Source organism: Zalophus californianus, chromosome 14 (genome assembly GCF_009762305.2).
Source record: "Zalophus californianus isolate mZalCal1 chromosome 14, mZalCal1.pri.v2, whole genome shotgun sequence".
In the NCBI taxonomy this organism is placed as follows: domain Eukaryota; kingdom Metazoa; phylum Chordata; class Mammalia; order Carnivora; family Otariidae; genus Zalophus; species Zalophus californianus.
In genome coordinates, this window is record NC_045608.1 from 13,579,073 (window position 1) to 13,606,875 (window position 27,803).

Sequence of the window (27,803 nt, forward strand, 5' to 3'; positions counted from 1 at the left end):
TGTCTGGTTGCATAACTGGATGCTAGAGCCTAAATCAAAGCATGAAACTAACCATCGCAGTCCCCCATTGGACGAGATGCCTATTTGGGGGCTGAGACCAATGTTTTATCCCATCAAGGAAGTATCCATCTAGTCCAATTTATTGAAATTTTTAAAATAAAAGCTGGTCATTGAACTTGATCAAAAATCACTTGATTTTCCTCTTAAGATCTGTTACAGTGAAAAACTGCGTTACCAGGTTTCCTCTTGAGCACTGCATTGTTGGAATGAACCCCACCTCCTCCTGACGTAGTCTCCTCTGATACTGCACCTGGATTCTGCGTGCCACTATTTTACTTAGGATTTTTGCATCGGTAGTCATTAGTGTCCCTGTCCCTCTGTGGGTGATTTCCCAGAAATCGCTCATTCACTTTTGCTGACATCTCAGTTATGGTCACTGCCTGGGGAGCTGGGAGCATCTTCTTCTTAGCTGGGGGCCAAGGGACCAAAACAAAAAATCAGCTTCTGATTTTGAAGGAAGAGGAGGAGAATGGATATGGGGAGGCGCCAGCAGTCTGTGTCCCAGCATGAGAATCCCTGGTTTGCAGATGAGGTTCAGCAAGGTGTGTTCAGTTACTCAGGGTCACACAGCAAGTCTGTGGCAGAGCTATGACTTGAGGTGAGGTCTCCCAGATGCCAAGGGAGATGCCCCAAGGACCAACAATCAGAATATAACAAATATCATAATGTATAATATTAAGTCACTCATTTGCCCAGTACTATTTTAAGAGCTCCATAAACAAACAAACAAACAGAAAAAAAAAGTTCCATAAAAATGAACTGATCCTCACAACAACCCTCTGAAGTTGATACTCCTCTAATCCCCCATTTGCAGATGAGGAGCCTGAGGCACAGAGAGGGTAAGTGACTTGCCAAGAGTCACACAGCTGGTTAAGTGGCAGGGCTGGGATCTGAACTCGGCAGTCTCATTCCAGAACTCCCACTCTTTAAGCATCAGACATTCCTCTCTGCTCATCTCTCACTACCCCCCACCCTCCTGACTCAGTTCCCCCAATGTAGATGGTACAGCAAATATTCTGTGAGGCTGAGGGCTGGTGGGAATTGCTCCCCAGCAATCCAGAGACCACACCCCCCCCCCATCTCTAGCCACCTCTGGTCCATAATCTCCTCCCTTTGCCACCCTGCCCCTGCTCGGTCTCAGGGGCCTGCACCTCATTTTCTGTTGTTGTTCTTGTTTTGCTTTGTATTTTTCCTTCACTCTGTTCCCTGGGAGACTCTCAAAGTCTACATTCTGCCACCAGGGGACACAGGAGGGACAGGGCAGGCACCTGAGATTTCCCAAACCCCTCGTGCCTGAAGGTGGTGGTGGGGGGTATTTATTTATTTATCTAGTCCTGCTCTGCTCCACACCCCCCAAGCTGTTGTTCCTCGCTGGGGAAGATGAAAAACGGCTTCAGACAATGGAGGACAAGGCTTGCCACATGGCCCCCGCAGTTGAATTTCCTTTAATTCATTTTATATTGAACCAAATGATACTGTTTGTTTTTAATGGCAAACACTCAGCACGGAGGAGGGGCGGCCAGGCCTCCTCCTGGGGTAATTAGGAACACAGCTGCTATTTAAACTCTCCTGTCCTCTCCACTCCCCGCACTGCCCCCCCAGCACCCTGCACTGGGCCTCTGGAAATCACTTTTCAGGTTGAAAGATGATACCTTTCACCAGCTCAGGTGGTCACTGTGCAGAGAGCCCGCCCAGCTCTGCCCCAGCTGCAGTCAGCCCCGCTTAGCGTAGCCGCCCCATCCCCAGGCCCACCCCGCTCCGGGAAGAAGTGGATGCACAGGAATGGGGGCCAGGACTGTGGCTGTTCGTGGTGCCCCTGTCCCCCTGCCCGTCGCTGAAAATCCTACACGGGCACCTGGTCCAAGCAGGGCTCAGCTGGTGCCCTGTCCCAGGAACTGAGGAACATAGAAGTTGGGTGCCTTCATGCAGCACCTGGGGCAGTCTGCGCCCTAACCAGAGCCCCAGGTGATTCTGTGGATATGAAAGTTGGCGCTCAAGAGGAGAGGTCCTTCCACGTGGGCCGTGAGGTGGCCAGCTGGTCCAGGGCTCCTCTGAAGCCTGAGAGAAGCCAGAAGCCCCCGAAAGTCCCTTTTTGCTGAGATGGGCCAGAGACAGCTTCAGCTCCTTGCAGGTACAGAGAACTTGGGTGGATACAGCCAGCCCCTTTGGCAGACACTGGAGGGATTCACAAGGCTTTGGCCTGCTTGTGACTTTAGTAGGGGTCCATTATGAGGATTAATGCCCGATTTGGACATTCCAGAGACCCCTCCATCCCCTCAGAGGTTGGGTTACACCCCTGCCCTGTTGTTCACAGACTAGAAATCAGAAAGACCTTCTTGTCATAGAGACAGGGAAACCAAGGCCCACAAGTTACTGGTTCCAGGTCACATGATTGATCGTCTCCTATATTCATTCTACAGACACGTTTTGGACATCGACCTAGTGCTAGGTGTGGGGGGCTATCACAGCCCCAGGACTCTCAAGCTCAGACCTCCCAGTCTGATGGGTCAGTAGCCAGGGAAGCAGTGACTACAGGGCCCTCTTGGAAAACAGAGAAGGCGCACCCAAACCAGCCCCCGGCAAAGTCTCCCTACATAGGGTGACCTCAGCACTGAGTTTTTAAGAGGGGTGGGAGTTAACCAGGCAAAGCCAAGCCCAAAGGACGTGCCAGGGAGAGGGGACAGCCAGAGCCGTGGCAGGGAAGTAGGAAACAGTTTGGCGTGTGCATTTTTCCCGGTAACTGTTGAACCTCTCCTCCCCACCGGACTCTAAGCGCCAGGAAGGCAGGGAGGACGTCTGCCCACTCTCATGCTTAGAACCAGTGACACGTGGGAGGTGTGCAGTGACTCTCAAATGAACAGATGGGGGCGTGCAAATGGCTGGTGTAAGTACACAAGGCAAGGCCCAGGTCCCTGCCTTGCCTTTCCGAGCGACATTATGGGTGTGCGGTGGCAACCCCTACTCTGGGTTGCTGTGGGGGTTAATTAGCCGGCTAAGTGGTGATTATTTTGCTCTTCTCCAGCTAAATGATTAGGGAGGCAGCCAGGCTCCCTGAGGTGGCCTCCGAGGTGTCCACTTCATGCCCTTCCTCCAGGTGGAAGGCCTGGCGTTGTGCTGTGGGCTACAGGTTGTGGGTGGGGCTGTCCTGCCTCACTTTCCCTCCAGCTGCTCCTCCTTCCCTGGGGAGAAAGAAGGGGCTTGGAACTGAGATTTGGCCCAAGGGAGCCCACCGCTTGCTTACATTTCTCAACCCTCAGCTTGTCCAAAAAAGGTCCCAGAATCCATTGGGAAGTGCTTGAGCTCTGGAGGCAGGCGGATCCGAATTTGAACCCTGGTTCTACCATTCCCATGTGTGGTGCCTCCGGCCAGTCGCCTGCCTGCTCTGTGCCTCAGTTTCCTCATCCGTGAAAAAGGAGATAATGCTGCTTACCTCTCAGGGCTTCAGGGGAGATGTGAGGTGAGCTAGAAAATAAATTATATTTTATTTTTTATTTTTTTAAAGATTTTATTTATTTGACACAGCACAAGCAGGGGGAGCAGGAGAGGGAAAAGCAGGCTCCCCACTGAGCAGGGAGTCCGATGTGGGGCATGATTCCAGGGATCATGACCTGATCCAAAGGCAGACACTTAACCAACTGAGCCACCCAGGTGCCCCTAGGAAATAAATTTTAAATAAAACAGGTGGAATGTGCCTTCAGCAATTTCTGACATGTAGTAGATGCTCCATGTGTGTATATGTTTTTCTTTCTGTGTGTTCTCCCTCATGACCCTCCTGGGTCAGGACTCCGCTACAAGTTGGAGATTGGAGGTACAAACCAGTCCTGTTGCTCAGAGGCTGAGAACCCACTAACACTTGGCAGACCTCTGGCTCTTCTCCTCAGGGCCCAGAAGTGCCAAGATCAGAATGGCCCAAAGAAGGAAGGAAGGATTATACTTCCTAGTTACCTGTTTGTGCCCAGCCCTGGACAGGATCTTGGAGCCATCTGGGTTTGAATTTGACTTTACTCACTGAGGACAAGGTCACAGCTTCAAGCTTCCGTAGCCACATCTGTGTATAGAACTAGTAGATAATATTACCCGCCTCAAGGAGAAGCCCAGCGAGGAGCATACAAGGTCGTGTATTAGGAAGGCTCAGCAGAGGGTTTTCAGCACCTGCTAACTCTTGGCTGTGAGGACACGACCTTTCCTGCCTTCAGGGGGCTGACGGAGAGGTAAGGGGAGAGACACACGCCAAAGCACAAGGACAGAGCAGAGAGTGAGAGGACCCCTGGAGCCCAGAGACTGCTTCCCGGCTGTGTGCACATTCTGGGCCGCCGGCACATCACGGCCCTCCATAAACACCTGCAGAGTGGTGACAGCAGAGGTGTGCAGGGGCAGCGAGGCGGTGCAGGAGAGTAGGAGCGCGCTCTCTGTTCCCTCATGGGCCTGGGCTTGGCCTTGACTGGCCTGCCGCCGGCCCCTGGGCCTTGGCATTCCTGAAACACCCTTGTCCCTGCACGGGGTGAGGCAGGGGTTCCCTGCAGCCAGCCTTCCGTGTCTGGGGCTGCTCCTCTTTTAAGAGGAGGAAACCATCATCCTCAGCCTTCAGCACTTCGTCCGAAATCCTGCAGCTGCTCGGAGGGGATCTTTTGCACCGCCTGCCGGGCCCTTGTGTCTTTGCGGCCTGCCCATCCCATCCGTCACTTGCCCGTCTGGAAGTTCTCTCGGTCCCTCCTCCCTCCGTCCCCCTCTTGTTCTGTCACCTCCAGGCCCTTGCAGGGCCTGTCCCCTCTTGCTGGGAACCCCGTCCTCCTGACCCCAGCCCCATCTGGCTGACCTCTGATTGCTCACCAGTCGGTGTTTACGTCTCACCTCCCCTGGGAAGCCTGGACCTCACCTGGCCCCACGTGGGCGCACACGTGGGGACTCGCCCGTGTGCCCCTGCAGTACTTGGGTTACTTCGGTCTTGCACGCATCATATGATGCCCTGATTGCTGGCTTGTCTTCTCCCCCACCCCCCAAAAGAAACCTCCATGCCTGGTGAGAGCAGAAGCCAGGTCTCTCATATGTTTCATTTTATCCCTGGCCTCATGCATAGTACGTGGTAGGCACTCAAAACACAGAGGTTGAGCTAGGTAATTCACTGGGAGTGTGGCCAAAGCACTTTTTCTCTGAAGCAGGCTCTGCCCTCGGTGGAGAGGGTCTGCTAGGAGTCAGACAAGCAGCTTCCATCTCAGCCGCTCCACTTATGAGCCCTGGGACCTTGGGTGAGGCTCTAAGCCTCAGTTTTGTCATCTGTAAAATAGGGGTAGTAATCATACCAATATGAAGATGAAACAAGATCATGTCTTTGAATGAAGCATTCCAATCACTGCGGCTCAGTAAGTAGTGGCCACCGTTTGTTATTTCGTGAAGAAACAAAGTAGGCGGAGGAGAGGGGGTCCTGGAGGGCGTGACTCCACCCCTCCCTCCCAATCATTCTCTAGGAGGAAATGATGATGATGTTGTTATTGCAGCCTTGCAGAAGCCAATCACAGTGCGCATACTCCATGCCAAGCACGGTCCTATTCTCTTTCCATCCATCTATTCATTCATTCAAACAGTATTTTTTTTTTTTGACCACCTACTCTGTGCCAGGCCTGTACTAGGTTCTAGGGACTCAGCAGTGAATGAGATACAATATCTGCTTTCAAGGTCCTTACATAAACAAGATGCTGAGGTAAATAAGCAGTATGTGAGGTGGAGAAAAATAAAATGGAATGTGGTGGCGGGCGCTGCTCTTTTAAATTGGGTGCCGGGAAAGACCTCACTGAGAAGTTGACATTCATGCAAAGACTTGAAAGAAGCAAGGGAGTGTGCCATGCATACATCTGGAGAAGAGTATTCCAGGCAAGAGGAAATAGCATGTGCAAAGGCCCTGGGGTTGAAGCATGCTTGGCAAGCTCAAGGAACAGCAAGTGAGTGTGGCCGTAGCAGTTGCAGGGAGGGCGGGGGTGTGGAGGGAGAGGGAGAAGCAAACTCCACGCTGAGCCCAGAGCCCGGCAGGGGGCTCAGTCCCAGGACCCTGAGGTCATGACCTGAACTGAAGGCAGAAGCTTAACCGACTGAGCCACCCAGGTGCCCCAACAAATTTATTATCTTACAGTTCTAGAGGTTACAAATCCAAAAGCAGTCTCCTGGGGCTAAAGTCCAAGTGTCGGCAGGGAGGTTCCTTTTGGAGGCTCCAGGGAAGAATCGGTTTCTTTGCCTTTTCCAGCTTGTAGAGGCTGCCCACATTCCTTGGCTTTGACAGCCTTCCTCTAGCTTCAAAGCACATCTGTCCAACCTCTGCTCTCTTCACTCTGACCCTCCTTCCTTCTGACAAGGACCTTTGTGATTACATTGTCCCCCACCCCCAAATAATCCAGAATAATCTCCCCATCTCAAAATCCTTAATCACATCTGCACAGACACAAAATTCCTTTTGCCTTGCAAGATACCATCACAGGATCCATGGATTAAGATGTGGACATCTTTGGGGGGCCACTATTAAGCCTGTCACCCCCCCCACACACACACACACATACTTTGCAGATAAGGAAACTGAGGCCTAGAGAGGTGATGTCACCTTTGGGCAAAGTCACCTCCCAGCATAAGGACAGACCTGCAATTGGGGCCCATGTCCATCTAGTTCCAAGTCAACAAGTCGTGGGCTCTAGACCACCAGGAAGGAGGCACCTTCTGCCTATCTCTGACTGTCTCCCTTCCACCTGACCCCCAGTGTTTTAGGAGGCCAACAGCCTTGGTCAGTTGCAGCCCAGAGTGTTTGTGCCTAAGACTGTAGCTGACGTGGGGACAGAGAAGCACATTCATCCACCTGGGACCGGGACAAAGGGAAGAGACCGCCTTTCTGCAGCTAACAGGGTCCCAGGCCATTTCAGGCTTAATCATCAACACCTTATAATTGGGCCTCTCTTGGGTCCCAGGGAGCAAGGCCCTGTTTGTAAGGAGGCTCCTGATGGGCACGTTGCTGGGACACGTGGCCTGAGCCCTTCCTGTTCATGGGGCTGAAGCTCTTAAATCAAGGGAACCACAGCCAATGAAATTGGGTGCTTGCCTGCTGCTCTTGAGGGGCAGAGCTCTCCTCCCAGTCTGGTGACTCCTGTGGGGCCACAGCCAGGCCCCAAGGACTCTGTCAGTTGGCCCCTGGGGCCACAGCACCAGAGACCTATCCCAGCCTTTGGCATGCTTTCTGGCCTCCTCCTCATCCTGGGCATTGAAGCCAGAAGAGCAGAGAGAGGACCTTTGTAGGAAATTGGGGGTGTGAGGGAGAAGGTGACACATTTTGACCAGCTCTGGTCTTTAATATCAAGTGTCCAGTTATCAGGAGGCAGGATGTGATGGTGGATAAATAAGGGCATCCACGCTGACATCAGACAGACTTAGATTCAGATCCCACATGTACCACTTATTAGCTCTGTGATCTTAGGCAAAATGATGAACTTCTCTGAAACTGACCCTCAGTTTCCCCATCTACAAATTGAGGGTACTAATTTGGCTCCTGGCTCATGAGATTGTTATAGTTGGTTTAAAGAGTGGGCAAATTTTCTGCTTGTGGCTTTTTAAAAAAATAACACATACAAGGTACAAAAAATAATAACAAATAATCATGTTTAAAAATTAGAAAATTAGGGCACCTGGGTGGCTCAGTCGTTAAGCGTCTGCCTTCGGCTCAGGTCATGGTCCCAGGGTCCTGGGATTGAGCCCTGCATTGGGCTCCCTGCTCTACGGGAAGCCTGCTTCTCCCTCTCCCACTCCCCCTGCTTGTGTTCCCTCTCTTGCTGTGTCTTTCTCTGTCAAATAAATAAATAAAATCTTTAAAAAAAATTAGAAAATTAAAAGCACCTTAGAAACTCCCTGTGCACACATCCTGGGTTCCATCCATCTCCCTCCCTCCCTTTGCTCATAAGAAACCACAGAGTCTTGCAGTTACCCTTCCCTCATTGTCCGTACCTCTGGTTTTTTGTCTCCTTTCTTGCTGAGCTATTATGTATAACCCTACTGCCTTCCATACTTAATTTCCTATGAATTCCTCCTCTATTCTCTCCTCTTACCAAGCAGGGATGCTGCTGGTTGGGAGACCTGAACATCAAGTTTGTCAATACTGTAATAGGCTCTGAGTAAGCACCAGAGGAACTTTACAGTGAGTAAAGTACTTGTACCAAGAACCTTGGACTGCCTAGAAAGAACACAAGCCCAGGCTTTATCCTCAAACAGACCTGGGCTTGAAAATCAGCACTGCCTACCAGCTTGAGCCACCAATTCTTTGAGTTCATGCCAGGAATATTAAGTAACTACTGTGTGACAGGCACTGTGTAGATATAGGAATGCCGTGAATGAAACAGGGTCCCTGCTTTTGTTTGGTTGGGGAGATCACCATTAAACAAATAAGCATGCAAACGTGAAACTTCAAAATGTGATAAGCACCAGGCAGAAAATAAAACAGAATTCATGGGAGACCCATTTAGGGAAATGGGAAGGGCTTTCTCTGCACAAATGGTATTGGACTGAAACTTGTACTTCCTTGCCATCCGACTTTGGTTAAAGTAAATTCGGTTTTGTCATCTGCAAAATGGAGCTGGAAATTACCCACTCACAGCTCTGCCCTTGGTAATAGCATCTGACTCAATGTCTGGCTCAACACAGGGGCTCTGTGTCATTTGCCTTCCTTCCTGTCAGCCATGGCAATGTATGTTGCTAAGGTCTGGTGAGGAGCTGTTAGTGAGCAGTTAGTAAGTGATGAAAAACCTGCTGCTGGCGAGTTGTCAAGCTTTCTAAGGGTCTCGTTGGCTCCTGTGCGTTTGATGGCTGACCCTGGGGGTGGGAGAGAGGAGAGAAGGTATATTGTCCACTGTCAACAGGAAGTCTTCCTTTTTCTGGAGAAAGTGGTGAAGAGTGATACAAAGGCTGTGCTACTGAATCACATCCCAGCTCTGCAGCCAGTCATTTCACCTCTGTCAGCTTCCTCTTCCCATCAGCAAACTAGCCCTTATAATACTTCTCGGGTGGGTTTGTCATGTGGAATAGTGACCTTTAATATAAAGTGTCCAAGTACGTCGTGGGCACCCAGCAAGCGTGGCCATTACACCGTCCCCACCAGGGCAGGAACTGGGACAAAGGTGCAGAGAAAGGGAGAGGCAAAGGGCTAATTCACACCATCTCAGTTCAAGTCCTTGCTCTGCGCGTTCCTAAGCTGGGGAAACTTGGGGCAGGTTCCTTATCCCTCTGAGCCTCAGTTCCCGCGCAAGACAGAACACAGAAGAGAACTTCCTTCACTGGGCAGCTGTGAAATCACGCAGGCGAGTCGCCTGGCACCGCTCCCGACCCCAAGGCCAGGGGAGCTGGTGCGGTCACTCCCTGCTGGTTGGTACGTGACCTTAGGGGTGGCGAAGGCGCGTGGAAGAATGAAAACGGCAGCTTTGCCCTTCGCAAACAGCGACCTCCTTTGTCCGCAGAGGTCACGGAGCAGCCGGCTCGGGAGTCGGTACCGGCGCAAGGCGCACGGAAGCCCCGACCCGGAGCCGGCGGCGCGCAGAGCGGGGCGACCAGGGGCGCGGGGCTGTGACCTCATCGGCCGGCGCCGTCCCGGGGGGCCATGAGATCATGAGATGCCGGCGCTCGCCGAGGAGTCGATTTGTTGGGAGCGCGGGGACAGCCGGCCGCCCGCCGCGGTGATCTCATCCGGGCCCCCGGGAGGAGGAGGCAGGCGGCCCGGCGGGCCCGCGCCGCCGGGAGGTGGATTAATGCTTGCCGCCGGCCGGTGACGTCACCAACAGCGCCCGTTGCCGGGTAACGAGCGGCCTCTGGCCCCGCCCCCGGCGGCCCCGCCCCCCACCTGCCGCGCTCTCTGCCTCAACCCATTCTGCCTCGCCCGTCTCTTTGCTTTTTTCTTTTTTTTTTTTGTATTGAGGTACAACTTACATACTGTAAAATGATCTAATTATAAGTGTAGAGGCTCGATGAATTTTTGCATATGCATGTATCTATATGTAAAATATGTATATGTATGTCCATATGTTTCAAGATCTCAGCGCTCTTCAGTAGGAATGTGATGCAAGTCACATAGATAACTTCACATTTCCTAGTAGTCACGTTAAACAAGTAAGAAGGAGCAGGTGACATTCATTCTAATAATATATTTTATTTATCCCAGTATGTCCAAAGTATTATTTCAACAGGTTATCAGTACAAAAATTTTAATGAGCTCTTTTACCTTTTTTGTAAGACTTGGAAAACCCTGTGTATTTTATACTTTCAATACATCTCAATTCGGATTTAGCCACATTTAAAATGCTCAGTAGCCACATGTGACAAGTGGCTACTGTATTGAGCAGCATAGGTATAAAACATTTCCAGCACCCAGAAGTTTCCTTCATTCCTCCTTCTGGTCAGTGCCCCTGCCAAGGGCACCCATCATTGTGACGTTCATCATCCCTCTTCAGTTCTCCCCCCCCACACACACACACACATCTTGTATCTTTTCTCTCTCCCCACATCTCACTTTCTGAGATGCAGATGCAACGGTCTGCATCACAGTGGCTCAGAGCACCAGATGGGAAGTCAGACTGGATTTGAACCCTGGCTCTACCCCTGTCTAGCACTTGGACAGTCTCCTTTGCCTCTCTGAGCCCGTGTTTCCTCACCTATTAACTGTGGCTCATGATAACAAGGTCCATCTCTTTGAGTTCTTAGAGTAGAGAGCCTTGGGGGCAGCATGCTAAGTGTTCCAAAGAGAAATTTTATCACCCAACTGTGATAAAATTGCTGGTTTCTTCTCTCTTCCCTCGTGTAATTCTTCCAGTAACTTGGTCTCCCACAATCTATTCCTTCCTCCCATGCCTCTGTTGCGTTTTCTCATCGGAGAAACGGGAACGGATCATAACTAGCCACCAGGGGAGCAGTGGATGTGCAATTCCGGGCCCATGGTAAGTGCTTGGTAATAAGGAGATCACTTTCTTCACTTTTCCCCTCTTTCATGACCTCTAGGTTTCCTTCAGTCCCCAGTCCCCTCAACACTTCTTCCTCCTACCACTCCTCGCCACGCTGTTCTGAAGTGTTTCCAAGCTCGTCCCCACCCGCGGCCTTCTCAAGATGAAGAAGACAGATTGGGAGCGCCTGCCCCTCGGCCGATGGCACAGCACCTCAGAGGTCGCTGTTCCTCATTTTGTTCTGAAGGGCTTTGCGGTCCCCGTGCAGCCTGCAATCATAACAGACCTGCAGGCTGCCTTCCCAAGGAAACAAGTCTTTGTTTTCAGCCCCTTACGCCTGCCCAGCCAGCCCATTTTGGAGCAGGAAGTGTGACCCGTCCTGGTCGCGATCAGAAGCTAAGGAGCAGTCCAGAGCGAGCAAAGCAAATATGGGAAAACCGTAGGGGAGGATGAGGGGCCCTTTGCTCTCCCCCCACCCCCGGGCCCCTGCGGCCCGGGGGTGGGGGGGGGGTTGCGGGGGTGGACCCAAGTCCTGCTTATTTCCCCCCACGGGAAAGGAGGGGCTTTGCAAGGAAGACTCTCTGTGGCCCTATGCTAGCTTTCCGGCCTCTTTTTCCTGACACCCTCTTTCTGTTGGGGGAGCCCCGTCGCCCTTTCACTGTGGTTCTGATGAGGCTGTCAGTCACGGCACTCCGCCCACCCCTGACCATGTGATCAGGCCCAACCAATCATAGAAGCCGACGGCCTCCTTTGGCCTCTGAGCTTGGTTCCGAGAATGGAGGCTTGCCATTCATATGGTGAATGGGTCCAGGGAGAAACAGGTCTCTCTTCATGTTGGAGTTGAAGCGTTAAGACTGTTGGCTTGGGGCTGGCAGTAGTCATCTTTCCCACCAGATATAGGTGAATCCAGCACTTTACCCACATCACATGGGTCTGGTTACCTAATGCTCTCTGTGCCTCGGTTTCCTCATCTGTAAAGTGGGAGCATTAATAGCACCTCCCGCAAAGTGTTGTGCGCGGCGTGGTGCCTAGCACATAATAAGAGCTAAGAAATAGTAATAATTATAATCATCATCATGATTGCCACCTGGAGAGGGCCTGGCCTTGGCGGGATTGAATGAAGCTTACACACAAGAGTAACAGACAGCCTGAACCGAGAGATGGGAAAGAGGAGAGATGGAAAGAACTAGAGAAATAGAGATCTTTGGCCACATTGTTTGCACTCCTGGACCCAGCTGTACTGGAACCAGAGCCACCCCTGCCTTCAACAGTTTCGTGACCCAGTACATCACAATCTTTCTATAACCTACTTCAAGTAGGCTTTCTGTCACTTACAGCCGAAAGTGATGCTGTAATACAGACTCTTATACCAGCAGTTCTTGTAACAGTGCTTAGAAGTCCAGGGTGTCAGAGCTGGGTCAATACTGCCATCACACAAAACAACATCGAGGCCCAGAGAGGGAGAAGTACTTGCCCGAAGCCACACAGCTACAAAGGATGCACCCCCAGCTACCTGACTTCAAACTTGGCACTTTTAACACCATTTCACATTATACGTGGCTAACATATGAAAATCAGTTCTTTTCCATCCTGCCTTCCTAGTCCACCGCCATCCTGTTTGATGAGGCTTAATTCATTTTGTCTGGAAGATATTTTATGCTTGCCAGACTGCTAGCAGGGGCCATGGTACTTCCATGAGCCACGCACTGGACTCAACGCTTTCTTTGCATTAGCTCATTTATCCTCCCAGCCACCCTAGGAGGTAGGCGTTACCTTTATCCCCATTTTACCAATGAGAAAACTGAAGCAGGGAGGGATGAAGCGACTTACCCTAGGTCAGTCGGTCAGAGACGGTCCAAATTCAAATCCCAGTCATCAGACTCTAGCATCCGTGCTCTTCACCACTGTACTCGCTCAGACTCCAGGGCCTTACCAGCTTGGAAGAGGCAGAACTGGGACTTGTACCCAATGTCACAATCCTTCTTTCCTTCCTTCTGCACTGCATGTCTGTCCCACATGTGCTCCGACTAGCAGTCATCGGACAACCCCTTCCTCCCTCTTTTTATACGCAGACCCTCAGTTTCTAGCACCTTCAGCATTAGGGCTCTCTATGAGCCACTCCTGTGAAAAACCTAGCTGTTTGAACCATGATCATTTAGCCCACCCATTCACTGATTCATTCATTCATTCAACAAACATTTGTGGATCACTAATGGATGCCAGGCCCTCAGGATTAGTTAGAATTGGAATAAGCGAATAACAGCAAAGAACCCAAAACAATAGTGGCCTAAATGTAAAAAGAGTGTATTTCTTTCCCATGCAAAACCCAAGGTGAGCAACCCAAGCCTAGTAATGTGACACCTTCCAGCTCACTGCTTCAGTAATCCTAGGGTGTGGGACTTCTCCTCATGGTCCAAGATAGCAACCAGAACACAAGCCATCATGTCCAAGTTCCAGACAGCAGGATGGAGGAAAGGGGGAAGAATAAAGTGAAAGGTTCTCTGAAGTTGTCACATGACACTTATCCTATATCTTAGTGACCAAAGTGGCATCTAGATGCAAGGGAACCTGGAAGAAACAGTCTTTGTCCAAGATAGTTGTGCATCCAGTTACAAAGCTGAGGACTGTAGGACTGAAAAGAAGGTGAGGACAGGATAGGGTAATAGCCAGCAACTAGGGACCCACCCTGACTAGGCATAGGGGAAAGATGGTGAACGGGATATGATCCTCTGCACTCCTGAAGCTCACAGCCTAGTCCAAGAAGCACACATAATAGTTACTGACCACTTACTCTGTGCCAGGTGCTTCTCAGAGGTTCTCAAATGTTTTAGATTCAGGTCCTCTTCACACTTTTCAAAAGTATTGAGGATCCAAGGAGCTTCTCTTTACATGAGTTACAGCTATCCACATTCACTGTTATAGAAATGAAAACTCTGACCTTTTGGGGGGCACCTGGCTGACTCAGAGGAGCATGTGACTCTTGATCTTGGGGTCAGGAGTTCAAGCCCCATGTGGGGTGTAGAAATTACTTAAATAAATAAAACTCTAAAAAAAACCTGACCTTTGTATAATACTAATTAATTAAAAATAATCAGCCAATTATACATTAACATTAATAACATCTTAATGAAACATAATTGTATTTATTTTTTAATTACTGAGAAGAAAGGCATTTTCTTTATTTTTTTAAATAGATTTCTTTAACACCTGGCTCAAGAGAAGATCACTGCATTTTCTCATTTGTTGCAAATCACATGTCATGAGCCTTGGGAAAAACTCTGTTGTACACTTGGTAGAGAGCAAAGATGTCAAATAATGTGTTAGTATTAGTATGAAAATAGTTTCGACTTCACAGAGCCCCCAGAAGTGTCCTGGGGACCCCCTCAGGGTCCCGGACCACACTCTGAGAAACTGATTTACTTGGAAGCTCATGGGAATCCTAGACAGTAGGCACAATCAGGGTCACAAGGTCACCCTCAAAGCAGAATAGATTTGGGGGAGGTGATCCATGGAAGTTCAGGGAAGGAGTGGCAAAGTAAGATGGGGAAGGAAAAGTCCAGCTTGTGCAGAAGTGAGCGGGAGCCTCATGCCCATGCAAGGTGGCTATATGGCTCCAGTGTAGACGGGGCCACATGGAGAAGGCTGGGTAAGCTGTTTAGGCTTTGTCCTCAGGGCAGTGGGGAGCCATGGAGTGTTATAAGCGGGGGGTCCTCAATAATCAGGTTTGTGTTCTCCAAGGAATATCCTAGGAGGAGGCACAGCTGTCTTTCTCCTCATTGCAGTGTGTCTGGCTTTTTGGCACAGTCCTGGAGTGCTAACCAGCCCTTAGCCAGCTTTTAAGAAGTGCTGGCAAACATTGCCTTCCCAGATTTACCCAGGAAACTTGGCCAGGCTGGGACAGCCGGCACCCTCCCAGAGTGGCTGTGACATCTCCCTTTAGCTCTTTACTCCAAAATGAGCTTCCTTTAGCTAACAGGCAGTCGCAAGAACAATAATAATAGCCAACATTTTTATATGGTGACCCATCACACCTTGTTTTAAGCTCTTTCCACATGTGACTTATTTTTCTGACCAGGAAGGATTTTTAAACTGGCCTCTGGAGCCAGCCTGTCTGGGTTCAAATTTTCTCTCTGCCACCTACCAGCTGTGTGACCTTGAGCAAGTGACCTAACCTCTCTGTGCCCCAGATTACTCTTCTATAAAATAGGGGTAATGATAGCTCCTATCTCCTAGGTTGTCATAAGAACTAAATGAATTAAGGCAAAGTGCCTGGCAAGTAAAAAGCCCTCAATGTATATATTTGTTGTTACGAACATCACAACTCTTGGAGGGATGTTATTATTACCTCCAATTTATAGATGAGGACACCGAGGCCCACTTCTTCATTCAGCGGGGGGCGGTGTATTGAGCATCCTGTTTGATGCCAAGCACCGTTCTGGCTTCTGTGGACAGAAACAGTGGTACCAGAAAGACACAGAGCCTGTATTTCAGAGGATAACATTCTCATAAATACAGACTCTGTCAGAGGGCGAGTGTAATAAAGAAAATGAAAGCAGAATACAGGGGCGCCCAGGTAGCTCAGTCGGTGAAGCAACTGCCTTCGGCTCAGATCATGATCCCAGAGTCCCAGGATCAAGTCCCCCACATCGGGCTCCCCGCTCAGTGGCGAGTCTGCTTCTCCCTCTGCCCCTACCCCCTCTTGTGCTCTTTCTCTGTCACTCACTGTCTCTCCCTCAAATAAATAAATAAAATCTTTAAAAAAGAAAAGAGGGATGCCTGTGTGGCTCAGTTAGTTAGGCGTCTGCCTTCGGCTCAGGTCATGATCCTAGGGTCCTCGGATCGAGTCCCACGTCGGGCTCCCTGCTCCTCGGGGAGTCTGCTTCTCCCTCTGCCCTTCACCCCGCTCGTGCTCTCTCTCTCTCTGTCTCTCTCTCTCTGTCTCTCTCACTCTCTCTCTCTCAAATAAATAAATAAAATCTTTTAAAAAAGAAAAGAAAAGCAAGCAGAATACAGAGGGTGGAGAGTGGCAGGGAGAGGTGGGGAGGGAGCGCAGGGGTGTTGCTTTATGTACATCGTTCTGTGATCCTTCTCGATGAGGTGACATTTGTGCCAAGATGCAAGGGAAGTGAGGGAGCCAAATGACAGATCTCAGGAAGGAGGGGGCTCCAGGGAGAGGGAAGAGCAAGTGCAAAGGCCCTAAGGTAGGACTGCACTTGGCTGTCCCCCATCAGTCCCATCACACGTGTGGGCAGGGGGCAGATCTTACAGGATCTGGAAGAGGTGGCAAGGGTTTCAAATGTCACTCCGAGTGAGACAGATTTTCACAGGTACAAGCTCAGGGTTGATTTGATCTCCCTTATATTTTGAAAAGATCATTTTAGATACCGGGTGCAGAAAAAAAAACCACAGAAGGATGAGTACAGAAGGACAAGCAGAGGCAAAAGAGCTGTTTCCAGTAGGATTCGTAGATGGATTGGATATTGGTTATCGGAGAGAGGACATTCAAGATGATCTCAGGGGTTTGAGCACACGGAAAGGAAGTACCTCGCCAGAGGTATACAGCTAGAAAGTGGCAGAGCTGTCCAGTCAATAGAACAGAAGACCTGCATCCAAAACCCAGGCCGGCTACTTGACAGCTGTGTCAGGCCACTCAGCCTGCTCTAATAAAATACCGCATTTATCTCTTACAGCTCTGGAGGCTGGAAGTCCAAAATCAAGGCTGATTTGGTTCCTGGTGAGAACCCTCCTCCTGGCTTGCTGATGGCTATGTTCTTGCTGTGTCCCCACATGGGGGGGGGGGGCGAGGAGGGGGCGGTGGAGAGAGAGAGAAAGAGAGGGAACGAGCGTGTCTCTTCTCATAAGGGCACCAATCCCATTCCTGAGGGCTCCAGCCTCATAACCTAATCACCTCCCAAGGCCCCACCTCCTCATACCATCCCATGGGGGTTAGGCTTCTACATAGGAATTTTGGGGGGGATTTGATTCAATCCACAGCACCCACTAAGTATGCTTAGATGAATGCTTTTGGTTTTTTTGGTTGTGTTTTGTTTTGTATTGTTTGGCTCAAAGCAACTACCATGATATTATCACTTAGGATTCCATGGGTCGGGAGTTCTGTCAAGGCACGCCAGGGACAGCTGGTCTCCACGTGGTGTCTGCTGGGGCCGGACCCTCCGAGATGGCCTGTTCACTCACAGGTGTGATGCAGCAGCTGCAGCAGCTGCAATGATGTGCCCAGGCTCCTGTATCCCAGACCGGCGTTCTCACTGTTGGCTGGGTGCCTTGCTTCTTTCTCCTACCTGTAGTCTCAGAGCCTCTCCTTCTTGTAAATATTTTATCTACCTCTTTCAGAGAGAGAGAAGAGAGAGAGCACGCAAGCATAAACAGGGGAGGGGCAGAGGGAGAAGCAGACTCCCTGCTGAGCAGGGAGCCCGATGCAGGGCTCCATCCCTGGACCCTGGAATCATGACCCAAACCAAAGGTAGGTGCTTAACTAACTGAGCCACCCAGGCGCCCCAGAGCCTCTCCTTCTTTATAGGACCTCTTCACGTGGTCTCTCCTTGTAGTTGGGCTTCTCACAAGCCGTGGCTGGAAGAGGAAGGGCAAGCAAAGAGGAAGGCCGTGGAGGTTGCCACGTATCACAGGGCCTGGGCTCTTCAGTCTCATTCTGATGTCCCTTAGTTCTCTTGAACCTGACATTTCTCATTTCCAGAGGAATTTGGCATTAATATTGCCCATCTCCTCAGATGATCCTGAGATTCCTTGCTAGCTCCTGTCACATACAGAGGCCTCCCTGGGTAACTGGGTCTTAGGTTCATTTGCTCATTTGATCCTCACACAATCCCCATGGTGTGTTGGAGGCAGGTTGCCCTGGCTTGCGAGAGCCGATGGTTAAGTTTTCAAGAAACTTGCAAGCAGGTGTTAAACTCTTGGCAGCTTGAAATGGGCCTTGTGGGAGTATTTATGCCACAGAAATTGACAAACACACAACTCAGGGCCTTATTTGTTTGTTTTCCAGAAACCTGGTTTGGCAGCATACCACTGTGTATGTGTGTGTGTGTGTTCAACCCCATTTACAGATGAAGAAACTGAGGCTCAGAGCCATTAAATTATTGTCTAAAATCAACCAATTTAGTAGGTACAGAGCTGACCTTGGAGTCCCAAAACCCATTCCCTTACCTGCTCTGCTGTCCTGCTGCTCTACGTGAGAAAGTGTGCACGAAAGAGATCCATAAACAGGCAAAGCTGCATAAATATTATGAATTGTAAAAGATCTTTCATCCCTGTCTACCTGTTCTTTATATATTATGCTGCTAACACTATCCGAAGATGTCTGTCCCCTCCCTCCTCACCCCCAGAGTTCTTCAAATTCTCTTTCCCACATAGGTGCATTCTCAAAAATTCTCCTCCTCTGTTCATTTCTCCTGCTTCTCAGCAGCCCATTCGCCTTCATTTACCACCCCCTCCCAGCGTCAGCCCTCTGCTGTTTCCTTGTTTCCCATTTCACTTTGCGTGTCCCCGTCCCCCCCCTTTATCCTAGCAGTAGGAAGTCGGCACGGACCCCGCCTTCCCGTCTCTGCCGCTCCCACCCCCTTTATCAGAATCCCAGCGGAGAACTCTGCGCGCCCCAGTCCTGTGGGGGGGGGGGGGACAGACGGCTCACAATCTGATAGCTTCTCCTTGCTCCCCGACACCCCAGAGAAACCACACATTCCATTTGGTGGTCGTCAGAAATAACATGCTTAAGAAACCTGGAATTACAAAGCAGCTTAATTAGAGAGAGATGGTTTCACTGGGATATGCCCAGTTTTCCCTGGGGGTTGTATCTCCTTCTTCAAGTGCCCCCCCCGCCAGCAGCTAATTGCTACCTTTAGCATGGTGCCACGCAGACACTCCCTTTATTTCATTGTCTGTGACATTGCTGCTAGCTTCTAAAGAGAAGTTACCTCTTCCACCTCTCCTTCTCCATCAGCGAACTTGAGAAGCTGACGTGAGGAATGAGGGTGGAATCTCTAGCCTCAGAAAGGTCCCCAGTCACGAGACGAGCATCTCCTCTCTGCTAGATGCTGGCAACATGACCGACCGGGATCCAAATCGTCTTTGCGCTTACAGGGCTCACCGTCTGGTGGGGGAGACAGACACCGAAATAATTCTGTAGCTATTGTGAGAAATGCTCTGAAGGAGTGATTCAGTGGGTATGACAGGAGCGCCGGATGTAACTAAGGACTTGGGGAAGTCTTTCCAGAGCACGTGACAGTTAGCTGACGCCTGGACAGTGAATAGGTATTAGCTCACTCTCCAGAGAGCAGGGGACGGTGTTCCATCTGCAGAGGAAGAGCTTGGTCTGTATACTGGAGAAACTGAAGGAAGGGCCAAGAAGCTGGTACTTCTAGGGATGTGTTGGAGTTCCCACCATGGTTTGACTTCTCCAGGTTCTGACGTTTTAGACCGGGGTTGGCAAGCCATAGGCCACAAATCAAATATACCCTGATACCTGTTTTTGTAAATAAAGTTTTCTGGGAACTTTAGCCATGCCTGTGTGTTTACCTGTCGCCTATAGCTGATTTTGTGCTATAAAAGCAGAGGGGAATAGTTGTGACAGAAACTGTATGACCCACAAAGCCAAAGTATTCACGATCTAGCCTTTTGCCAAAAAACGTTGCCAACCCTTGATCTAGACCCGCTTGTGGGCAAGTAGGAAGCTTGGGGCCTGGACCAGGGAACTCGCCCACAGCTAATGGAACCTGACAATTGGGGATCCAAAGACAGTGACCAAGGCTGAATAAAAGCAGTGGTAAGAAGGGGGTGGTTGACAGGATCTGACCCCAGGCTGTCTGGCTCCTGAGGCTGCACCCCTAACAGCCAAGCCAGGCTGGTTGGGCAAGATTTGCCTGAGAGACAGGGCGCCTGGGTGGCTCAGTCAGTTAAGCGTCTGCCTTCGGCTCAGGTCATGATCTCAGGGTCCTGGGATCGAGCTGGCGTTGGGCTCCCTGCTCAGTGGGGAGCCTGCTTCTCCTTCTCCCTCTGCCGCTCCCCCTGCTTGTGCTCTCTCGCTTGCTCGCTCTCTCTCTCAAATAAATAAATAAAATCTTTAAAAAAAAAAAGATTTGCCTGAGAGGGGACAGCAGGGTCTGTCCCCATAGTTAGCCAGATGCCAGCCAACAGGGGTTTCCAGAGACACAGGGACATAGGACCTTTCATGAGGTGGTCATGTCCTCCCCCACCTTGAGGCCAGGCAGACGGAGTAGGAGGCTGCCTACCAAGATGGCATGGGGCCACTGTCTATTCTGTCACTTTTGAGCTTCTAGAACACCTGTTCTTCCTCATCCTCCCCACATTTCCTTCATCATTCTGCTTCTCACTTATCCACTAAAACAGTGCTTCTCAAACTTGAATATGTACCCAGATCACCTGGGAAACTGGTTAAATTATAGGTTCTGTTTCCGCAGGTCCAGGGTGAGGTGTGAGATTCTGCGTTTCTAACAAGCTCCTCAACAGTGCTGAGGCAGATGGTCCAGGGACCACACTTTGAGTAGCAAGCGTTTCAAGATCAGCTTGGATGATACCTTCTCTTAGGTCTTAGAAGGATTTACCTAATCACTTCTCCGCTCCACTCCCACCCCATACCTCAGCTCTGGGGCCCCCTAGTGCTCAGCTCTAGCCAAGTTGTACCACACTATATTAAAATAATTTGTCTAGTGTCTCTCTTACTCATTAGGTAGTGAGCTCCCTGAGAACAGGGACGAGGTCTTAATCGTGTTAGTATCACCAGAGCCTCGTGCTGTGTCTGGTAAGTAGTGGCTGTCCAGTAATGGCAGGTGGCGGGAGGGACATCAATGAATAGGAGGGAAAGAAGGATGGACACATCGATGGATGCATGGATGAGAGAGAAGGAGGTGAGGAAGAAAGGAAAGGAGCATTCTCCGGAGGTTCACTGAATTCAAGGAGGAGCGACAAAAGCAAGTTAGGTTGGACATTGGGAGAGACTGGGCTATTGGCGCAGAATGAGATGGAACATTCAATAGTTGAGCGACCCTGGGTGAGGGCAGTTGAGAGCATGGGGCCTCTGAGACTGAGGTGGTGCAGGAAAACGAAGCTCACAACATGGGTATTCAGCAGAGCCCGGGGCCTGCTGTCAGGACATGGACAGAGCTTGAGCAGCCTTAGCCATCTGCTGAGCTGCTATACCCTTGTTCCTGCTCCCACCGCACCATTGGCTTATAAAACAAGCATGGCGGCCATCCCCCACATCTCTGCTCCCCAGTCACCTCCACCTTCCCACAGGCTGCAGAGGGAACCAGCATTCCCCTCTGGGGGATATGTCCAGGGGCCAGGTCAGGGACTGGTGGGAGTCTGGAGGGGATAGAGGGCCCTTACAACAGGGGCGCAGCCAAATCGCCACAAAGGTCAGGCATTGGGGTGAGTGGACAACTGGATGCCCCTCCTTGGTCCTTAGCAGATGTGGGCACATCTGCTTCAAGGGGCCCCCTTCCTAGGCCTATCAAGATGGAATATAGCAGGGTAGACAGGAAGTCTCTATTCTCATCCCAGTCATCACCCATTCAATGGATAGGCAACGTGTTTTTATAACCTTTTTTCCCCTCGAATGTAAATATATCATATGCTCAGTACAAAAAAAAAAAAAAGAGAGAGAGAGAGAAAATAATGGAAAAGGCAGGAAAACACACAAAAAAAATAAATATTTCTGTGTTTATGGGGCACATTTCCACTCAGAACTATGATTTGAGTATTTCCTTGAGTCAATAGATATCCTTCACCAGGATGGTTTTTTTACCTTTCCATTTTGAAATTTTAGATTTAAAGAAAAGTTGCAAGGGGAGCCTGGGTGGCTCAGTTGGTTAAGTGTCTGCCTTCGGCTCAGGTCATGATCCCAGGGTCCTGGGATCGAGCCCCGCATGGGGCTCCCTGCTCCGCGGGAGGCCTGCTTCTCCCTCTCCCACTCCCCCTGCTTGTGTTCCCTTTCTCGCTGTGTCTTTCTCTGTCGAATAAATAAATTTTAAAAAAATCTTTTAAAAAAAGTTGCAAAAATAGTACAGAGTCGCGCCACATACCGTCCCCCCAGGTCCCCCTAATGTTAACATCTAGTATGACCACAGTACAATTAGCAAAGCCAAGAAATTAACATCATTGCCATTACTATTAGCGAAAACTACGGACCTTACCAGATTTTGCCAGTTGTCCCGCTAACGTCTCTTTCATAGTCCAGAGATTATCGAATCCAAGATCCCACATTGCCTTCATCTGTCATATCTCCTTAATCCTCTCCGACCTGACAGTTCCTTGATCTTGACTTTGTCTTTTGTGACCTTGACACTTTTGAAGAGTGCTGGACATTTCTTTTGCAGAATGACCCTCCATTTGGATGAGTCTCTTATTAGTTCATGGCTCAGTTCAGGTTGTATACATTGTTGACCAGAATAACCACGGAGGTGATAACTATGTTCCTCTCAGTCCATCACGTCAGGGGGTCCAGGCTGTCCATACAACTTACTGCTGGGGGTGTAAACCTTGATCACTTGGTTAACATGATATGTGCTGGGTTTCTTCACAGTCAAGTTGCTGTTTTTCAGAGTAATGTCTGAATGGCTGTACGGCTTTCCATTATAGATCTCCACCATAACCAGACCCTCTTGTTGTACATTTATTTACTTGTGTCTGTTTGTACTGTTACAGAGAATACTGCAGTGACCATTCTTACACATCTCAGCACATATCCTGGATTATTTTGTTTGGATGAATTCCTAAAAATAGAATTGCTGGAGCAAATGCTATTCACATTTTTAAGGCTATGCGGTGCCTGAGGCAGGGATGGTTGCTTCTCTCTCTGTTTGTTTGTTTGTTTGTTTGTTTGAATCAGCTTTATTGAGGTGTAATTTAAATACCAAAAAATGTGCAGATTTGAAGTGTATATTTCAATGAGTTTTTTTATTAAAGATTTTATTTATTCATTTGTCAGAGAGAGAGAGAGAGAGAGAGCACAAGCAGGGGGAACGGCAGGCAGAGGGAGAGGGAGAAGCAGGCTCCCTGCTGAGCAAGGAGCCCGATGCGGGTCTCAATCCCAGGACCCTGGGATCATGACCTGAGCCAAAGGCAGACGCTTAACCGACTGAGCCACCCAGGCGCCCCTATTTCAATGAGTTTTGGCAGATACATACATTTGTGTAACTACCATCCCAATCACATTATAAAATACCTCTATCACTCTCCAAAATTCCTTGATGCCCCTTATAGTCAGTCCTCCTCGCCCCAGGCAACCACTGATCTGATTTCTCTCACAACAGGTTAACGTATTCCAGGATTTCATATAAATGAGATTTGTACAATATATATTCTCTCATAACCGTCTCCTTCGATTGGACATAATGCGTGTGAGACTCACCCACGTTGTTGTGTATATCTGTCATCTGGTCCATTTTTATTGCCGAGTGGTATCCTATTGTATAAATATACAACAATTTGTTTATCCATTCTTCCACTGATAGACTTTTGGGCTGTTTCCAGCTTGGAGGTATTATGAATAGAATTGCTATATGATCATTTGCATATAAGCAGACATATTTTCATTTCTCTGGGGTCCATACATAGAAGTGGAGATGCTGGGTCATAAGTAGGTACATGTTTAAATTTATTAGACATAACAGAGTGGGGTTATTTTCATCTCATTTTATAGCTCAGGCCACAGAAAGCTGGAGTGACTTGTCCAAGGGCAAAGGGAGGAAGGGAAATAGAATTGGTTGAGTACTGCTCCATGCCAGGCATAGTGCTAGATGCTCTCTGTGAATCTTCAGAGCAACCTATAAGATAGGAGTTGTGGTTCCCATTCTGTAGATGAGGAAGCTGGGGCCCATGAGCTTGCAGCAATGCAAGCTTCAAACCCAGCCCCATCTGAATCCCAAATGCATCTCCTTTGCCCAGATGTCCCCCTGCCTCCTTGCAGACTGTAGGTGGTGGAGCTGGGAAGGAGAACGCATATCCCCCTCCACCTTTAGGCCTGCCCTTACTTGCTTCCTGTTGGCCATCCAGCCCATGCCCCAGAGGCCGGCCCCCCGTGATGCCTGGGTCAGCCCTCGAGACAAGAGCAATCTGTGTGTGGGGCCAGGGACGGTGCCCCCAATGCCACAGGCACCAGGGAGTGACCCACACTCCAACCCTCCAACAGAAGTGTCCAGTTTCTCCCTCCCTGAAATGTGATCCTCAGAGCTTTGCTCCTCGGCGCTGGTGGGCAGTGGGTGAGGGCGGCGGGCAGGGGCCACGTCTCCCCGGCCATATCGCAAACCCATTAGGAGCAGGTCTGAGTGCTTTCCAAAGCTGATTAATGGCCTGCCTGTGACCTGGAACGTCATTACTGCCCAGGCTGGGGGACCCCCGGCTGGGTCCTTTGGGTCCTTTACAGCTAATAATAATTGATGCTCTCTGTGTGGTTGCAGGGAAAGTTCTATCTGGTCATCGAGGAGTTGAGCCAGCTGTTCCGATCGCTTGTCCCCATCCAGCTGTGGTATAAATACATTATGGGAGATGACTCCTCCAACAGCTACTTCCTAGGAGGGGTCCTGATTGTTCTCTACAGCCTCTGCAAGGTGAGGTGGGCTGGGGGCTGGGGGGCTGGCCTGAGGAAGGTCCACTCATTTGCTGGGCCTTGGGGGTAAATGGGGAGCTTGGAACCTTTTTTTTTTTTTTTTTTTTTTTAAGGGAGGTAAAATGCACACAACACAAAATGAACCACTAACCATCTTACGGTGTGCAGCTCCGTTGCATTGAGCAGGTACACAGGGCTGTACCACCCCCACCATCTAGTTCCAAGACATTTTCATCACCCCAAAAAGAAACCCTGTACCCATCAAGCCGTCCCTCCCCATTCCCGCCCACTACCCTCCCCAGCCACTGGCAACCACCAGTCTGCTGTCTCTATGGACTTGCCTATTGTGGACATTTCACATAAATGGAATCCTCCACTATGTGGTCTTCTGTGGCCGGCTTCTTTCACTTAGCATCATGTTTCCAAAGTTCATCCACATGGTGGCATATATCAATACTTCATTCCTTTTTGCAGTTAAATCCACCCTAATTTCTTGCCCATAAAGCTCACGAGATACTCTCCCTTCACATATTTCCATTATTACTCCTGTATTTATGGGCGAGGAGATGGGGGCTCAGAGAGAAGCAACTTGCCCAGCGTCACTGGGCTAAAGACAACAGAGCGGGTGTCAAACCTGGGCAGCCTGCTTCCAGGGCCCAGAGCTCTTACCCATAGACGACACTGCCCCCTGACACTTGTTTCCATACCTGGGTGCAAATCGGGGTTTTCCCCCCTAACCATAAACACATTCTCCTCTTTCTTCTCCCTTCTCTGTTTCTGGCTCTAGAGAATCCTGGGGTAATGTGTTCTTCCCTTCCCTTTCTCCCAGCAGGACTAGCCGGGCCATCCATGCCCTGTAAACCACTGGGACTTCTCTTGCCTGCTGATTCTGATCGACTGGCAGTACCTCACTGGGGTGCTGGCTGGGCTCAGAAGCAGAGTGCTGTGATCAATTAGCAATGCCTGTGCTGGGCTTGGCACGGGGAAGAGGCAGGATGTATGTCATGTATTTGCTATCCTGGCCCAGCTAGCAAGGGAGCCTATCGACATAAGACAGCAAGACAAATGCGAAGCAAAACTGAGGGGAATGAGGAGCTCCGAATGGGATAGAGTGTCCTAAAAACATTCGTCGTCAAAGACGAGGGATCGGTGGGGGTTGATCGGGAGTGGTGAGAGAGATCCTAAACAACCCTGGGAGACTTTTCAGCCATCACTCCCCTCTCTTTTCAGTCATTCGACATCTGTGGTCGTGTGGGCGGAGTTAGGAAAGCTCTGAAGCTTCTCTGCACCTCTCAGGTGAGCAGATTTCAAATGGCCCCCACTGAAGGCAAAAGAACCAGGTGCTGGAAAGGGCTCTCACAGCACTCCTGAGGGCATTGCTCCGGTGAGGGTCCACAGCTGGCCTTATCTCTCTCCCCTCCCTCAAACAGAATTACGGCGTCCGGGCCACTGGGCAACAGTGCACGGAAGCCGGCGATATCTGTGCCATCTGCCAGGCTGAGTTCCGGGAGCCTCTGATCCTCATGTGCCAGGTGAGCAGGGCTGGGCAGAGCTATCAGGGGACGGAGGCTGGGGGACCTCTGGGGCCGTGTCCCGAGCAGAAATCCCATGCGCCTCTCCCCTGACCAAACCTCGGGGCTCTGGGATGGGTCTTTGGGAACAGCGTGGTCAAGACCGGAGTCAGATCAGACCTGGGGTTCAGATCTCAGCTCTGCCTCTTCCTAGGTGGGTGGTCCTGGGCAGGTTCCTTCCCCTCTCTGAGCCCTGGATTTATCAGTCAAGCATCAAAAATGAAAAATTCAGTATGGTGTAGTCAGAATAGTCTGCGTGGGAATCCCAGCAGCACTCTGGACCCTGCAAGGGTGGATCACCCTTTCCCTGAGCCTTGGTTTTTCTCGTGTATAAAATGGACATCATAATACCTACCTCATAGAGCTATGATTATGATTAAATGAGATCATCGATGAAAGAGCTAAATTGGAATTAGTCATCCATAAAAATGGCTCTTGTTAAAATTCTTATCATCACTGTAATTACTATTACCGTTTGTTTTCGTTATTAATTGTGGGCCACCAACCCATAGCAGTAAGTACTGGTTACTCTCTTTTAGCTCCCTAAACGTACTCCTCCTCCTGACATCAGGGGCTAAGATGTCAGTTCAGCAGATGTATATGAGGCAAAGCATCCTATCAGATACCGGGGAGAGGAGACAGAGGGCACACAGACCCTGTTCCCTGCTCTAGCAGCCCACGGCCTCCTTGGGGAGACAGACACATACATAAATAACTATGAAACAAGGCAGGCAGTCATAAGTGCTGTGTAAGAGAGATTCATGCAGGATCCTGGGGGACCAGGACAGAGAGCGATGACTTCCAGGCTGGGAAGGCTTTTTGCAGGAGGCACAGCCTGAACACTGGTAAGAATGGGAGCACGGATGCTCCCCTGTTCGGCAACCACCACCCCCTACTCCTGGGAGTCAGAGGGCAGGAGGGGAGGTCCTTTTTTGGCATCAGCAAATTTTTTTTTTTTTTTTTTTTTTTTTTTTTGCTGTTTGGGGGAAAGCTAGGAAGTTCCTTTTTTTTTTTTGCATCTTATTTATTTTTAAATTGAGAATATGTTTGCATGACTCAAAATTCGAACTGAGGATCTCATGAGTTGGGAGTCATGGGGGGTTTGTGCAGCGTGGGACCTGGGTTGGAGCCCGGAACCGAGAAAGGACATGAGTAGGAAAACTGGTTTGAGGTAATCCAGATAGTTTTTGGGGTTCGGTAGTTAGTCATGACTCAGTGGGGTTTTGGCTTTGATGTAAAAGTAAGGCAAGTAAAACAAGCTGATGATATTGGGGGAATTGAAACTTAGGGGGCTAACCGAGGATTCTCTGCACTAGCTTTGCAACATTTATGTAAGTCTAAAATTATTCCAAAATTAAAAGTTTATATTTTTAAAGATACAGAGAGGAAAACAGTGACTGGCCTCCTACCCTCCCCCCAGCTCCCTGGTTTCCTTTATATCTTCAGAGAGATGCTTTATAGAATTAAAACACTATATGTACACACACACACACACAAACACACACACACACACACACACACACACACACACACACACGTACACATGTCATTTTTCAGAAAGACCTCTGTTGTAGCATATTCTCCCCAAGCTGTGTTCTGCATCTTTCGTCTTTGACTAGAAACTCTGTC

General features: G+C 49.8%; 1 protein-coding gene across 4 annotated transcripts in view; it reads left to right on the forward strand.

Moving 5' to 3' along the window:
- Window positions 1–27,803, forward strand: part of RNFT2 (ring finger protein, transmembrane 2) — a 69,108-nt gene that overhangs the window by 31,450 nt on the left and 9,855 nt on the right. For all 4 annotated transcript variants that reach the window (XM_027575136.1, XM_027575133.1, XM_027575137.1 and 1 more), the window contains 3 exons: window positions 24,455–24,604; window positions 25,834–25,899; window positions 26,034–26,135. In XM_027575136.1, coding sequence (XP_027430937.1) covers window positions 24,455–24,604; window positions 25,834–25,899; window positions 26,034–26,135 — 318 coding nt within the window. The remainder of the gene's footprint in view (window positions 1–24,454; window positions 24,605–25,833; window positions 25,900–26,033; window positions 26,136–27,803) is intronic.